At 41.5% G+C, this 16,173-nt stretch overlaps 1 protein-coding gene across 3 annotated transcripts in view; it reads left to right on the forward strand.

Annotated features, from left to right (window-relative positions):
• The window catches only part of HMGA2 (high mobility group AT-hook 2), a 110,836-nt gene extending 94,929 nt beyond the window's left edge, over positions 1 to 15,907 (forward strand). For all 3 annotated transcript variants that reach the window (XM_068190137.1, XM_068190136.1, XM_068190134.1), the window contains one exon: positions 12,691 to 15,907. In XM_068190137.1, the coding sequence (XP_068046238.1) occupies positions 12,691 to 12,738 (48 nt within the window). In that variant the 3' untranslated portion in view covers positions 12,739 to 15,907. The remainder of the gene's footprint in view (positions 1 to 12,690) is intronic.
• The last annotated feature ends 266 nt before the right edge of the window (positions 15,908 to 16,173 follow it).

The following is a 16,173-nucleotide window of genomic DNA, read 5'->3' on the forward strand; positions in this document are numbered from 1 at the left end:
TGTGATACTCAGAAAGCTGAAACTACCAGCATGATCACTCTGTGGACTTACAGTAATAAAAATAATCAAAATCCTAATTAGCAAAGATGAGGAGCAGAAGGCTGCACAGGAGGAAAGTGCTCTTTGGTGAGAGCTTGGTTCCTGAGCTTCTCATAAAGGACTCTGCATTTTCAATGGTCCGCATTGTTGTTGCTCCTCCACATCAGCTGAAGCCACTGAATGATGCCCTATTCCTGACTTAAATATTATTACAGATACTCCAGGATTGTATCCTTGCTCATTTGTTCACTGAAATACATGAGAAACAAACCTATGTAACCATTCTTGGAAATCGCTCTATCTTTGCTGTTCTAATTCAGGATCATATAAATTCTGCTGCACATTTTATTTTAAAGATTAAGTATGCTGTGATGCATGTGTAATAAGATAGACGCAAGCAGAATCAAAGTTAAGGTCAATGAAAATACAGTTTTTGTCTGTTAAATAATTTGCTCAGATAGGTAGTTAACAGTCTTCACATATCAGCACTAATAAAGTTTGGCTAGGAAAAAGAGCAGTATACTCAGCCCTTATTAACATATTTAAACATGTCATGGAAGGAAGCAATAAGAATACAATAGTTTTTTTTTTCTGGGTTTTCCCTGGCATCTGGGAAATTTTATAAGGTTCTCTTGTCATCCAAAATAGCCGTCTTAGGATAGAAAAATAGCAATAATTTTTTAGCTACTCTGACTGTACTCTGTGGGCCACTTGTGGTATTTTGTGAATTTAGTTCCTTGAAATAAGTGCTGCCATGCTACCCCAGGATGACATCTGGCCTCCCTGGGCAGTCCTCAGCTTGTGACACCTGTGCCAAACATTAAGGCTAGGATGGACAGGCTGAGCCTATGAGCTTGCCTCCTCCCTTGCAGTTCAGAGAGGACAACTCAGGTGAAGGATTCATAATCAGTGTGAAACAGTTGTGATAGGCACTTTAAAACCATTTTTCCTGGTGGAGCTTCTATTCTATATAATTTCCATTGGTGCTCTCACTGTACTGTTCCTTAGTGCTGGGATGGAGTGAAGCAGCCCAGACAACAAACACAGTCCTTGATGGGCAAGGTGCAGTTTGGGGGCACATTCAGAGTTCATGGTCATTGATTGCTCATAGGATATTGTAGGCATGCGACTGCTGTGACAGCAGACGATAAGAAGTATAGGAGTATCACAACCTCATGGTAGACCATGCAGTGAGAATTATGGTCGTAGGCACTTCATGTTGAAGGCTACAGAAGTAAGTAGGTGATTTTCAGACATCAACACTTTGCCAAACAGTGCATGAAGGATCTAAATCTTTGCACAGCCTAGTGTTTGAGCATCTTGAGTTCATCCATACAGGACATAAATAAATAAATGTGTTTTTTCTCACGCTGATAAAGGAAGAAGCTCTTAAAAACCACTACCTGACTGTTGGGCATTGCAGCACTCACATTACCATAGCAAACTGTCTCATGGATCCTTTTTCATTGGGATCCCAATACAAGAAATTTTAAATTTTTTATGAAGTCTGGTCCAGCAGATGGTGAGCATCAGTATGATGAAGTTCTGCTGCTGATCTCCCTGTAAAGCACTTCTGGAAATTCCAGAATGTTTTCAGAAAATTTTGGCTGAAATCTCTCTTTAGAAATGACTAATGCTTATATTAGAGAGGTATGTAATATTGCCAGTGTAGTTCTTGCTTTGCCTCTGCTCTGTCAATGTAGTCACATTATTCAGGGCCGATCTCTGATCTCAGGTTTGAAGAGTTATTTGCCACACAACAACCATGGGAAAAGAGAAGAAGAGAAATAAATGAATCACCCACATTCTGCATGAATTCAGACCACTGATTTCCCACATCCTGGTATTTAATTTCTCACAGAGTTACCAATGGTTGATCTCACGGCAGGATTAGTGGGAAGAAAAATGAGAGCTCCATTGAAACCAGACTTGAGCCTGGAAGGAAGGAACATGTGAGCTCTAGGACCCCGGAGATATCAGATTCAGGGTAGCAAATGGCTTCCACCCCCTCCCCTTCCCTGATTCTCAGGCTTATTTTGAAGCAAATTCTGTAAACTGAATTCGGAACAGTAAAGACACAGTTACAGTAAGTTAGGGGCCTCACACATCACTTCAATAGTCTCCTGAGAACTGTGTTATATAGTGAGGCATTAACTATAATTTATGTTAGTATTTTTTTATGTTTAGAAAGGAGAATAGATTAACATTGTAAATCTGTCTCAGTTGTACAATAAACATATTTTGAACATACATTTCCACCAAGATACCTTCTCTGATTTGATTATAGAATGTGTATGTGTTCAATTGGAAAAGAAATTCCCATAAAAGATTCTATAATCAAAAGGAAATCATCAGTATCTACTAAATTTGAGAGCCTCACTCACTTTGAATCAAATTATCTTGCTTGAGAAATAAAGAGCTTTGTCCTCTGGATCGCTGCGTAGATGGATCTAGAAAGGTTGAGTCGTTGCTCTGCACTGAGGTGGACCAAACTTTCTCACACTTTCCACCAGATTCAGAGTGTGAGATATTCAAGAAGTTGAAAAAAACTTTAAATTCATCACTCTAAATCCTTTAGGAGTTGAACATATTAAGATGACAAGAAGAGTATGTCATTAAACCATAACTACCCATTTTGGATTACCTGGTATTGGTAGATTTATTGGCAAGGTGGCTTAAATTAGGGATATATTTTTAGCCTGCAGCATTACATAATAAAATAGCAGCTGAATTCTTGCAGTAAAAAAGGGAAGGGATGGGGGAAGTTTATTAAAACCAACATGAACTTCTCTGATTTTGCTTTTTCGTCTGCACAAAGAGGTGCTCCATGCTTACACAATCAGTAAAGTTTGCAAGAGAAGCATTTCCATTGCCCCATTGTACTCAGGAGCTGTCGCCTGCCTTTCACTGCAGACCTGCTGTTTAGTCTGAAACTGAAAATTAAACCCAGAACTTCAACTCTCTAAATTAAATACTCTGCATTGCTGGAAGCACGCCGCCTTGCCAGTGTCTGTGTGGCAAAATCCATGATCAAAATCTTCAGACATTTTTAAAAGCATTTTACAAGTCTGCTAAGCTTTATTGTTTTTGTTTTGATTTGGTTGGGAGGTTTTTGTTTTTTGGTTTTGTTTTGTGTTTTGGTGTGTTGTTGTAGCTGTTGTTGTTAAAAATCATTTTCTGAATTATACTAGAAAGTCTCATGTGAACTGTGCTGAACCAGCTCGGGGAGCCTGGCTCACTATCTTTAAGAAATATGTTTCTCATTTTGGAGGGCTTTTCTGAGAATGGCCAGGGCAAGGTAGAGCCCTGTATGTTAAGCTCACTCCTTCAGAAACAAAAATCAAGGGATGAGAAAAACCAGGGGAGAGGCGGAGAACAAGGATGGCAGCGGCAGAGCCCACGCGCCCTGCCCTGCTGAGGCTGCACCGGTGGCCGGCAGCGTGGCAAGGGCCACTCAGCCTCGGGGCTGGCGCTCGTAAAAATGTCACCAGTGCACTTCCACTGTGAAAGGCGCTTTTATCTCCCCTTCCCACAGCCCCTTTCCAGCGGGGACGTGGGGCTGGGCCCGGCGGCTGCTGCTTGGCCTCCCCGCATGGCTGGACCCTAATGAGGTGTGTGCGGCTCTTGGCTGCAAGTTTTCAATCTCTTTCTTATTACTTCAAAGCTGCTGCTCCGAGGTTCAGACAAGTTTGATCACTTGGCAGAATCTCTCAGCTGGGATTCAAAAGGGAAGATGCTTTATTTTACTATTTATCGCTGTAGGTAGATAGCTCTTCCCAAACTACTCTTTCCAGTGGCTTCGTGGTCAGGGCTGCAATGTTTTTTCAAATGATAAAGGATTGAAGGTGAACAACTTTTGGCAGTTGCTTCCTGTCTGTAACAAGTGGTCGTTTTTAGGGGGAGAAAAAAAAAAGAGAATAGAAATAGAACAGGCCTTACTTTATTTTCCTCTTCATGCTTAATATTTGGTGGGGGGGAGGGAGGAGCAAAAGTAAATTATGTAGGTTTGACCTACATTTCAAAGCCTCTGTAGTGTTTCCCTACCCTATTCTGGGAGACCATTGCTGTAATCCTTCCTCTGCCACTCAGTATAAAATATGCAGAGAAACTGGTGCTGTTTCAAGTACCTCAAGGGCTCAAGGGGAAGGCAGAATTGCTCAGGTTTACCTGTGTGGGCTCCTGTGTTCTTCTTGGCTTTTCCATCTCCAGTGCCACAAGAAAGCAGAGCTAACACAGTCACCCACAGCATTTCAGTGAACTAGGCAAGTCTATGGATTTTTAAAGTTGGCATCCACCTTATTTTGGTCTTTCATCTAATTATGGATACAAATATTAGTGATTAGAGACTAGTATTAGAGCCTCTGCTTGCCTTATGGTCCAGTCTGGATTTTGGCTGTGAATGCAGAACAGTTTACCATTCCTCCAGTTTACAGCATGCACAAGAGGTTTGTAAGAGAAGCTGCTCAAAGTTGGGGTCAGTCCAGCTCAGTTGTATATGTTTCTAACAGCACCGCTGCCTTCTTTTTCTTAATATTTTGTTTCCTTCCCACCAGAAATGTTTATATATTGTAGGGTTGAAGCTCTCCAAGACAAAATACATCTCTGTCAGTGTTACATAGCACCCACAATTGCTTCAAGCACCATTTTCACTTTAGGTCTGTGCTTTGCAGACTTTAAATGGTGTTTCCTGCAAATTTCTTCTGACCAGTACTGAGATTTTGCTGAAGATTTTCAGTCTCATTTTAATCACATGGGGAACAGATTTTTTCAAAGTGTTTTGACCTGCTTAGGTCAAAAAGGCACTTGCTGTACTCAGATGCCAAAATGCGTTTAAGAAATCTGGCCTGACGTAACTTAGACAGCTGAGTCTCAATTTCAAAGGCTTCAGCCACACAGGCTTTGGCACTGAGTGACTTGCTGCCTTGCAGGAACCTCATTGCTGAGTTAATTCCAGGGCTGCTTTAAAATCCATGGCAAACTTGGGCACCTAATGCTGAGATTCATTCAAGATCATCTGTAAGAGAAATTGAGAGGCAAAACCTAAGGCAGGTACATTTAGGTTTTGACTAAATGTCAGTCAGCCTAATTCCTGTTTCTGGAAGTTCTCAGTGTGAGCCCTCCTGGATTTAAAACTCCTGTGTCAGATAAGCCCTTTATTTCAAAGTAACCAGAGAGATTCATTATCACTCCATTATATCAAACAGTTCTCCTAGTGGGAGATAAGCTAGGAGACAGATAAATGTTTTATATTCCCCCTTAATCTAACAGGAAGAATGGACTTGAATCTATATTTTAAGTAAGCTGTTCTAACTTAAAGAGGAATGTCCTGTCCTGTCCTGTCCTGTCCTGTGGGAATCCTCCTAAGTAATGTCTTGGTCCCCTCCAGTTATCTGAACCTGTTGCTTAAGGACCAGAACTTGGCCAAGCCTGGCAGGACACTTCCTCCAGCAGAGGAAGGGGATCTGTAGAAGTGGTTTCTGTGTGTATAAGGATGGTTAACTCTCTCTGACCTCTACCAGCTGAATCCCAGCACAGCCCCAGCAGCTTCACTCAGCTGCCTCAGCTAGTTCACTTCCTCCAACAGCTGGGGATGTGTATTATCCAGGAATCCCCATGAGCAGCCTTTTTGCTAGTCAAGCAGTGCTAGTCCAGCTGTAAAAGGAGAGGACACACTTAATTTGCTTACTAACTATGCATCTAAAAAACCACAGGCTGGTGACCTGCAGGAGAGCATCAGTTTTTGGCTTTATTTTCTCTACTCCCTTTCTGTCTTTCACATAATAATTGGTTATTTATATAAAAGTGGACTGATTTTCACAGAAAAAAATATGCATCCTCCATGCACAAAAGTTTAGGGGGGAGCCTTCTTCCTAGAAGGCAGAAAGCCCATCTTGAATACCTACTTCAGATCAGAGAACATGGGGATTTCAAAACAAGTCCATGTGTGAATTTCCAATCCAGTGCTATTGCATACATGTACGCAATTTTATTAAAATTTAAAAGTCTTGGTTTTGCTGTCTGTTACACGTTGCTTTCCCGAGTGTGAAAACTTTGAGGACATCACTAAGTCAAATTGATCTTCAGGGTATTTTATAGCCCTTAGACTGCACCCAAGAGCATTAGGCAGCTCTGCACATGCCACCAGCAAGTGCTTGGGCATTGGGAAAGTTAAGCAGCAACTCAGCGAGGCAGCTTGCTGGTATCTAAATATTGCTATGCCATCATGCTATGGCCAGATCTGTGGTCTTTTGAAAGCCTACATCTTTACGTAACAAAGTGGGCTATTAGAGCCTAGGTCAATAGGAACTTACACATTTAAAGCAAGAATGTTGGTTTCCAGTCCCTACATCTCAACCCCAAACTGTCCCATCAGCTGTATCTCTCTGTTTGGCTCTTTGTTTAAATTTAATGTCATTTAAGTACTGAATGTTGTGCTTTCTTGGGGGGGAACCTGCCTGCTCACTGCTCCCAGGGCTGTCCCGTGACTTACTTAATGATTGCAGAAACAGTGGTAGGAGAAGGCAGGGGGTCTCAGAACTGGTCTGCAGCCAGAGTTTTTAACTGTCCTGTTAGGCACCAAGTTAAAGGATTTGTGCTCCTTCTAACATGCTAGCTGTTGCAGTGCACAGCAACTGCTTGCTTGTGGTCTGGTTGACTTATATGCATTTAGAGACAGAGTTTCTATACTGAAATAATTCCTTAAAATAATTTTTTAATCCAGCAGTTAGAAGGATTATATGGCCTTTTCTGTACATGGTCATGGTGATCTCATCTGCACTTCCGTTGTGACGTGTGAAGTATACCTGCAACAATTTGAGTTCTGAATCCAGCTTCTGGAGTTAAACTTTGCCTTACTGCTGAGTGACATCTGTCACTGAGCTCACTAGTGTGCTTTGCAGAGAGTGCAGAGCTCAAAGCAGCAGATCCCATCCTAATCTTCATGCAGAACAAACCTACTCTGAGTGTCTTTTAGTGCTGTAAGAATTTCTATAGCAGTTTGGTCCTTTGGCTGTGGAGTCGGGATGGCACTGTCTCAGCTGGGCAGAGTCGGGGCCCTGGCCTCTGCTCTAGAAGCCATCTGTTCCTATCCCTATATTTCAGGGACACCTCTGAAAATATTAGCTTGCATGCCAGGGGATTTAAGACATGTTAACAGCAGACAATGGTCCACAGTTTGCAAGTTGCTCTTGTCAGCAGTTCTTTTTGACATATCTATTCAAGCATACGCTCTTGGGCTTAGAAAGCAGCCAGCAAAATTTGTGCCAATAGCTAATACTTCATTATAAAATAAAAGCTGTAGCAAATTCAGAGACTCCATATGAAGCATTACTGTGATCCTGCAGTTCATTACAAAATGGGTTTTAGTTTTTTTAATCTGCAGGTCAGAAATTCATGAGCAGAAGGTGAAAAAAGTGAATTGCCAGTGAGTTTCATGGGGCCAAGACACTGAACCTTGAAGTTTTGCCCAGGGTATTGGAACAGAACAAACATTTTTACAAAAATGCCACAGTTACCTTGCTACAGGTGGGGGAGTGCTACTACCAGCAATTGTTTCATTATCAGATTTTGTTTTTATCAGTTTGTGGGGGTCCACAAAAAGAAAGAATGCAGAGGACATACAAGGACCTGTTCTTCAGGTCCTATGTCTGTTCTTCAGGCCACTAGGATGTTACTGGCTGCTTGTAGTTCCAGAAAAAATAGCTTGCACTAGCCAAATGTGGATCACCAAATGGAGGTCTTGGCCAGCAGGTAGAGTTACATTTCACCTGCACAGGATGTCGTGGGAAAGAAGTCTCTTGGGATCAGGGGGTGACTTTGATCTGAAAAGACGTTGACATTTAAATACAATCGTTTGTGGCACAGCTCTATTCTGGGTACCACCTCTGAGGTTTAGCAATGAATCACAGAATTAGAGAATCATTTGTGTTGGAAGGGAGCTCTGGAGATCATCCAGTCCAATCCCCCTGCCAAGGCAGGGTCACCTAGGGCAGGTGACACAGGAACATGTCCAGGTGGGGTTTGAAAGTCTCCAGAGAGGGAGACCCCATGACCTCCCTGGGCAGCCTGTTCCAGTGCTCTGCCACCCTCAGTGTAATGAAGTTCTTCCTCATGTTGAGGTGGAACTTATTGTCGTTTAGTTTATGGTCATTTCTCTTCATCCTGTTGCTGGGCAGCACTGAAAAGAGTCTGGCACCAGTTTGTTTTTCCAGAGCGCCAAGACTTCCAAAGGAGAGATTCAACTTCATAGTTCTGGAGGGGGTTCATGGGTCCACACATATTGACACAGTTGTTCTGTGCCCATTGGGTGTCCCAGGGAATCACAGGGATCCACACAGAGAAGGAGGGCATGACACAGGAGACCAGCACCTTTCTGGATTATCTTACCAGATGAGATATCCAGGGATAAAACTGAGATAAAACAGTCTCAGGTGCTGTCTTCAGGCAACCAGATCCCACCAAGGTTGTCATGTTTAAAATCCTGTGTTGGCTAGCCCAGATAAACATACTGGCTGCAGACAGCACTTCTAACTGAAACCTACTGTCCTGGCTCCTGTTCCTTTTTTGTTACTTCATCAGTGTTAAATCAGGACTAGCAACAGTGACACCAATCCCCTGCAGAGTAGCCGTTCTGAGGGCAGATACCTGCTGTGAGTCAGTGCAAAGTATTTGTCCTTTCTCTCCTGCGGGAGGCCAACCTCAGTGAGAGATGAGGGTCCAGGCTAGTGTCCACATCTGCCAGCCCCTTGCAAGTGATGCCCCTCAGGAAGAGGCTCCTTTATGAGCTTTGGAGAAAGCCATCTTCCAGCTCTGTTTTGGGAGAGACACCAGCTCCCTATCACTGCCGGCCTGACAGGGCAGTTACAGCAGCTAAGGGTGGAAATGGCTCAGTGTGGTGCCTTTGTCATACAACATCGTGCTATGTCCTGTAGCAGCTCAGGACGTGGGACCCGTGGATGACCAAGGACAGCATGTGCTAAGTAAAACTGCTTCTGCAGCAGGTCCCTGTGCCAGTCAGCCCCTGAGGATACATCTATGGGGAGGCATGGGGAGTCACCTAGGATATTGTCATAGCAGCAGGAGTAATGCCTTAGCTATGGATATGAGTACTCACCCTGTTCATCGAGTATTTGTTCTGTTCTCCCTGAGCTCTTCATGGCTGTGGCTTCCCTGTTAGCCAGATCCAACCTGGTTTGAAGCTTTCTCAGGTTTTTGTTTGCAGTCTGCTGGCTCAACCTCTCACTAGTTTGCTGCAGCAGAAAACAACCTGGGAAGTAGCCGTTGAAAGCAAAACTGGGTCGATGCACATTTATGGTCAATTAACACATGTCACCATTCTGCCTCCACAACTAAAGTGAATGCACCTGAGAACAGCCTCAATTAAAGCTGCCGTATAACCCAAAACTTTCGCTTCTTGGCTGAGTGCATCCTATAATAGTGTTGCTGAATTTATGCTCTGCATGGCTATCACACTTTGAGTGACTTGGATTTCTAATGTCTGCTCTAATGACCATGCTTTCCTTCTTAATTTGTTCCCTTCTCTTTGCATTTATTGGAAGCACATCTGGACTTAAAAAGTGTTTAATTCCAGCCCCAGTTCCTCCTTCAACTTTTGACTCAGGGACTATGACACATGGCTGTGCCATCAACCTTGGCAGGTCTGTGAGGACTTGCAAGTGCCTGGAGGGTGCTTATTACTGGTAAGCATCCTTCCCCTGAGATGTCCCGTGCCCTGACAGTGCCAGCACTTCAGTGAATCTCTGGCTGAAGTGACTCAGCACAGAGCCGGTTTTCAACTTCTAAAGGTTACACATTTTTCAAAATGCCTGCCCCACCCTCCATCTTTTGGAAAGTGTAGGGGGGGTGGGGGGAACTGTAGAGGCAGAGGTTGGGGTGAGGGTCCCAGCTGCACAACCTTCTGATATGTGCAACCAGTTTTTCACAAGTGCAAAAAATCCCTCTCTGTTCCTGCACTATACATCTGTATTTTGTCTTTCAGAACCTCTACTCACTTCCTCCTTTGGGTCCCTCCCTGCACATATGTCTGATTTGTAGTATCCCTTTGTTTGAATTGTAAGTGCTTCACATCAGCAGTCATGTCTCCATCAGTGTCTTGACAAGAAGCTTACATGATAGGTTGGCTTAAAACCACTCATCTGCGACTGAGGTATTGTAGGCTTTTGCAAGGAATGAACAATCTGATTCCTTTGAAAAGCTTTTCTTCATGAAAAAGTATTTCCCAACACCAATGTGATTTTGAAGTCTGTCAGTCTCAAATATTTTTTTAATAATTAGCTTATTATTTGCATATTTGGCAGGGGAGGTTAGCTTGATTTTTAGTTTCTCATCCTTCCCAGTACTACAGGTATACATATTTGCACATACAAGTGCCGGTGAGAGAAACTTCCTTCATTACATGAACATACATAAATGTATGAAGGAAGAGATTCTCATTAATTTTCTTGGCCACTGCAGCAAGGGTTACTAGGAAGAAAAAATACTGTGAGATTCATAGTAAAAATCATTAGAGTGGACAACTTTTTAACTAAAAAGAGCTCTCTTGTGGCCACCCTGGCTAAGCTTTGAAGTATGTCCTTTCACATACTTTTCCTCTCTCCCATCGTTCTTACTTTGTGATCGGAAGTCTACCTTCATGGAAAAATGATTTCATCAGGTTTCAGCAGTCTCCTGACAAGCCAAGCATAAAACAAAGAGAGCTGCCACTCCGCACCCACACGTGTGCTGCTGTCTTCCAGGAAATGATAATCAGAGGTTCAGGGCTGACCACAGTGCTCTTAAGAAATTCAACATGTGATCATCATCAAATACCAAAACACATCTACCTGTATTATGTTAAGAGCACAGAACCCACAGTAGTAATTTTTTAACTTAAATACTTGGCTTAGAGGCAAAACTGGGGTTTGCCGCAGTCATTCTGAGTTCTGAATTACCAAGGCTCAAACCGACATATTTTGCTGTGTCTCTCCACATGCAGCCTAAATTAGCCCTCCAGTAGGTGCCTGAAAATACCATTTTTCTTCTTGACTGAAATGTTGTAACAGTCCTGTTCTGCACAGAAGATAAGCAGGAAAAATGCATTATGCATTAATGGGATTTGATGGAGTGTGAGCTCAGTTTCCCCAGTGCCACCAGAGACAGAGTAAAATTTGCTTGATTGTTTCATAAATTGAAAATCATTTTTGTTGCAGTGCTGTGAATATAACCCAGCTACAAGTGGACAGTAGTTGTTGTGAGGAAAAAATTGTTCATCTGTATGATAGATCAGTGTCATCTGGAATTTAGGAATTGAAAATTCAAGGTCAGAGGACAGCTGACACTTGATTTTGCTCTCTCTGCTCTATCCATGGCTTTGATCATGCTACATCTTTTTTTGTGTCTGCTGCTCAAGAAAGTATCCCAGGGTCATGGCTTGTTTCCTTGTCAAGAGGTATAAACCTACTGGCCTAAATATCTGAGGCCCAAGCTTTAGCAGGGGTGGGGGCATGAAGGAAGAGGAGGGGAGCATTTCCTTCATGCTTTTCACTTTTCCCACATAACCCAAAGCAGACTAAACAAAACCAGTGTGAAATCTCATGGCTTGATGCTGCTACGGTTATATTTTTTAAGCTGTCATCCATTCATTTATAGTTATGTTTATTCCCTGGATTTACAGCTTTTTTTCAGCCTTGCAGGGAGGTGCAGGGGGAGGTTGAAACCTTTTGAAAGGGGATTGCAGTAAGTAGTGGCCTATGATTAAAGCACTGTGTTTTTCCTTGATGCTGCTCCTCTGCAGCAGTGTCACACATGGTAGCATTTAGGAGCCCTTCACAGCTGAGGTGTTTCAAACACTAATGAATGGAAGTTTGGTCATGTAAGGCAGGCAAGCTCTAAGGCAAGCTTTTTGCTGAATGGTGTACTGTAGTGGCCTGGGAAAGGAAGAGAGTTATAAATTGTGTCAGTTAGCCACCCAGACAAAATGAAGCCATGTGGAAAATCAAATCTATTAAAGTATGAAGACTGTTATAAACTGTTTTAAGCTGGTCATTCTTCAGAGGTCTCAGTTGGCTGAGGGGGTGAATTTCTCTTCTTCCTAGATCTTTTTCACGTGCTGTCTTAGGCGATGATGTTCAGTGTTTGATAAAAAACAGCTTTTCGTTGACAGCCCCTTTTATTAGAAATGTTAGTTGCCCCTAGTTCACCACCTATGTCCTGAAAGGTACCGAACAGTTGCTTAAAAAGCAGAATAAGAACATCACATTTGGTCAGGCTTGCTGAAGGCAAACATGAAGCAGCACTAGGGCCAGTGAGGAGGATAAGGCTTCCCAGAGCAACTGCTTAGGATTGGATATGTGCTCAAAATGTTTTCCGTTTTCTAGCTGCCCATGCCTGTTGGCTATAAGAGGCCCATGACAAAGCATGGCACAGAATGCTTTTTCTTGACATCTCCTGGCATAGAAGAAAGGTGGGGAGATCAGAGAGAAGGGTACCTTTCCTTCCTCCCCAGGGTGGCTCTTTGAGGCATCACACGAGTTGAAACCAAAGGGCATTTTATTAGCTCCAGAGGTAATTGTCAGCTGTGTGAGGGACAACTGAACTGGCAGCCTAAGATGCATGGTCACCATGGTATTTACCATTCCTATTTGTGTTTTCTAGGAAGAGACTGAAGAAACGTCCTCACAAGAATCTGCAGAAGAAGACTAGGAGATCACACCATGCAATTTCTACCTCATCAGCAGTTGGGTCTTTTGAAGGGAGAAGACACTGCCTTGACCACTTACTTTCTATTACCATGGTCTTTCCACTTTTGCCTGGGGGGAAAAAAATATCACATAACCTTAAAAAGGATTTGACTAATCATCTTTGTTATCCCTTCACAGTCCCAGGTCTAGTGAAAAACTGCTGTAACACAAAGGGGACACAGATTAACGATGCAACTTTTAATTACTGTTTTCTTTTTTCCTAACCTACTAATAGTTTGAGCTGCTAAGTAAGGGTGACTGGGTCAAGAAGAGCTCCAAATCAGGTTTATGTCATTCACTGCACTGCGTATAAACAAGAAACTTGTAACATAGTCATTATAATGGGCATTGAAATAGGAAAGGCTGGGTGTGTAACACTTATGCCTTGCAACACTACCAGCAACCCACTCCCTACTTAGTGAACTCCCTGTTTTAGAACACCAAAGATATGGGATAGATACTATTCTTTTTCTTTTGTAACCTTCTTGTAGACTTGTACTTGATTTTTTTTTTTAAGACTTACTATTATTTTGGGAAAATAAAATGAAAGCTGATCTTTCATTTCATTCAGCTGGTAATCAGAGGAAAGAAATCAACATGAAAAAGGTACTTTCATTTTGCAAAAGGGAAGAAAGACAAAGATACGATGTATAGTTACAGATACAAACATATCAGCACAACCAGTAGTAAACCAAATGAACAGTCCTTATCATCTGGATAATAGGAAGCCAGGGAGTTGGCTTTCTTAGAGCCAGGAGTTTTCTATGGAAACAAAAATGACTGACACCACTTTTATGCCGTTAATGAGTAAGTCTTTATTGATAAAAGTCTTTTAAAACATACAGAAAGGTACCTAGAAATTAATCATAAATTTATCTGAACAAAAGTAATCCAGATTTTTGCTTAGTTTCTACTAATTCCACTTGCCCTGTACCAGTATTTTGAAAGAATTGAATCTTTCCTCATTTCTCATCAGTCACAATGTAAGAATGAACACCATGTACCTCAGCTAAGCTCATGCATTACGTTAAGCAATGTATTTTGACATAGGATGGTTCACTGAGCACTTCTGTGCCAGTGGCATTTCTCCATCTTTTCATTCAAAGCAGCACTTTTAGCACCAAATGCAATATTACCCCACTATTCAATACTACCTCTGATTTTTACAAATAACTCAACAGACTGATAAATACATGCTGCTATACACATTCAATGCAGGAAATTTTTACTGGGTAGATAATCATGAGTATCTGCATTTTCCCCTTATTTCTATTTCAACCTTTTTTGCAGTTAAGGAAGCAATGTCTTTTTTGTGTTTCAGCATGACTATGTGTTTTTCTTTCACTTGTTTTTTTTAAATTTTTTTTCTTTTTTTTGTGTGGGTTTTTGGTTTTGGTTTGGTTTTGTTTTATTTTATGTACTTACTCTATTCTCTGCTAGACTTCTGTGTAATGTACTGTTAACTTGAATATATTTTTGTATTGAATTGCTGATAGGTTTGTGAGGATAATTTTCTTCAAGGACACTACATGACAGAAAAAATTTAGCTGTAAAGTTTAAATATTGCTGTCCAAGTTTGTACCTCAAATGAATTGTTTAAAGAAATGGACTAATTGATTGACAAAGACCTACCTCCAGACTTTAAATGGAATGAACTTGTTACTTTCAGCATCAGTTTTGAGACGTTCGAAACAGTTAGGACTGCAACTAATCCCTAATTCAAAATTATTTTTGTAAAATAACTTGTGGAAAATGAACACATTTTAAATTACTTTCTTATTAAAAATAAAAAAAATGAACAAAAAAAACCTTCAAAGAAACTTGAAGCTTTGTAGGTGGGAAGCAACAAGCTCAGCTTTTGCATAATGCAATCACAAATATGTGTTTTTTTAAAAAAAATTAGTAGATTGTAAGAAAATACTTGACAAGTATTTTCATGTATTTTACACAAATGTGATTTTGTAATATGTTTCAGCCAGATTTATTTTAAATGCTTCTTATGTAGAGGTTTTTTATTCTCCCCTCTCTCACTTTTGTTGCTCTTTCTCTCTCTCTCCCCCACCTCTAATTTCATTTTCTCTATTTCTGTTTTATTTCCCTTCTTCCTCTCTTTCCTAGTCAGTACTTTGTACCATTGTATTAGTAACTGGGCCAGGGGTAGTTTCTCAGGAAGGCATCTGTTAGTATGGCTTTAGCACGGAGCCAAGTGCAGTTACAGATAACGACTTACTGGCCTCTTCCAAGAGGCAGTGTCAAGAAATACAGACCTCCACAAAAGACTGCGCAGGGTTCAGTGGTGGGAATTGCTGGGAAAGAGCTGATTGGAATATTAAAACTAGACATGATAATATCAAGTGAAAGAGAAATAATCCTAGCTATAAGTAGCTCTAACAGGCCAAATCCAGTGTCACTTGAAGGCAGTAATAGGAATTTTGCTGACTTCAAAGGGCATCAAATCAAGCCTTAGCAAGTCCCTTTTGGGGTCTGAGGGGTTTTGTTGCATTTTTTAAAGCCACAGTATTCAGTGGATGACACAGAAATACTTGTTCTCTGTGTGTCACTCTTCAACCTCTGAGAGACTTACCACTCTGATGAACTGAATCTTATATTTTCTATATATTGTAGTACAATCAAAACACATTACTACCTCTTAGGGCCTACTATACCTCATTTTTTCAGATGGAAAAATTGCATGTGGCCATTGAGTCAGTGAGAACATCATAAAATTTTTTTATATATATAGTTTATTTTTGTGGGAGATAAATTTTATACGACTGTTCTTTGCTGTCATTGGTCACTGCTAACTATGACTGGACATGTAACTTCTACCATTTCTGCAAGAGAGGTGTGTTTGCAGGAAAAAAAACTGCTTCAAGATGTTGAACTACAGTTTACTTTTCCTTTTGAGTGTCTTCTAACTTTTTGCTTTGTTCTTCATGTAGAGTTGCTGTCTATGATTGTACTTCAAATCGCTTGCTTGTTGAAAATGTTCCTTTAATGGTTTATCACAGTCTGTTCAGCACAATAAACATAATAGCCTCTGTGATCCCCATATTGCTTGATTCCTAGACTTTGTCACAGTTCCATAAAATGGGTAATAAAGTTTGGTCACGATGACCAAAGTTGTAAAATCCTTGCATGCAAGTTGTCTTTTTTTTTTTTGTCTCAGGACCACAGGTATGTGCCTGAGAAGTTAATTTGCTGTTAGGGGCCCCAGGGGTGTGCACTTAGCAGAACTGCACATCTTACGAGGCTCCCCAAAAGGTGACACCCATTCCTGGCCCAGGACTTACTGTGCTGAGCTAAGGGCTAAACTGTGCACTTGGGGACCAGCAAGTACCCACCAGACAGGGAACACCATAGCACAGGCCAGACTGATAGGGGGTTTTGTTTCATG

The sequence above is a fragment of the Anomalospiza imberbis genome, chromosome 5 (assembly GCF_031753505.1).
Source record: "Anomalospiza imberbis isolate Cuckoo-Finch-1a 21T00152 chromosome 5, ASM3175350v1, whole genome shotgun sequence".
NCBI classification, from domain to species: domain Eukaryota; kingdom Metazoa; phylum Chordata; class Aves; order Passeriformes; family Viduidae; genus Anomalospiza; species Anomalospiza imberbis.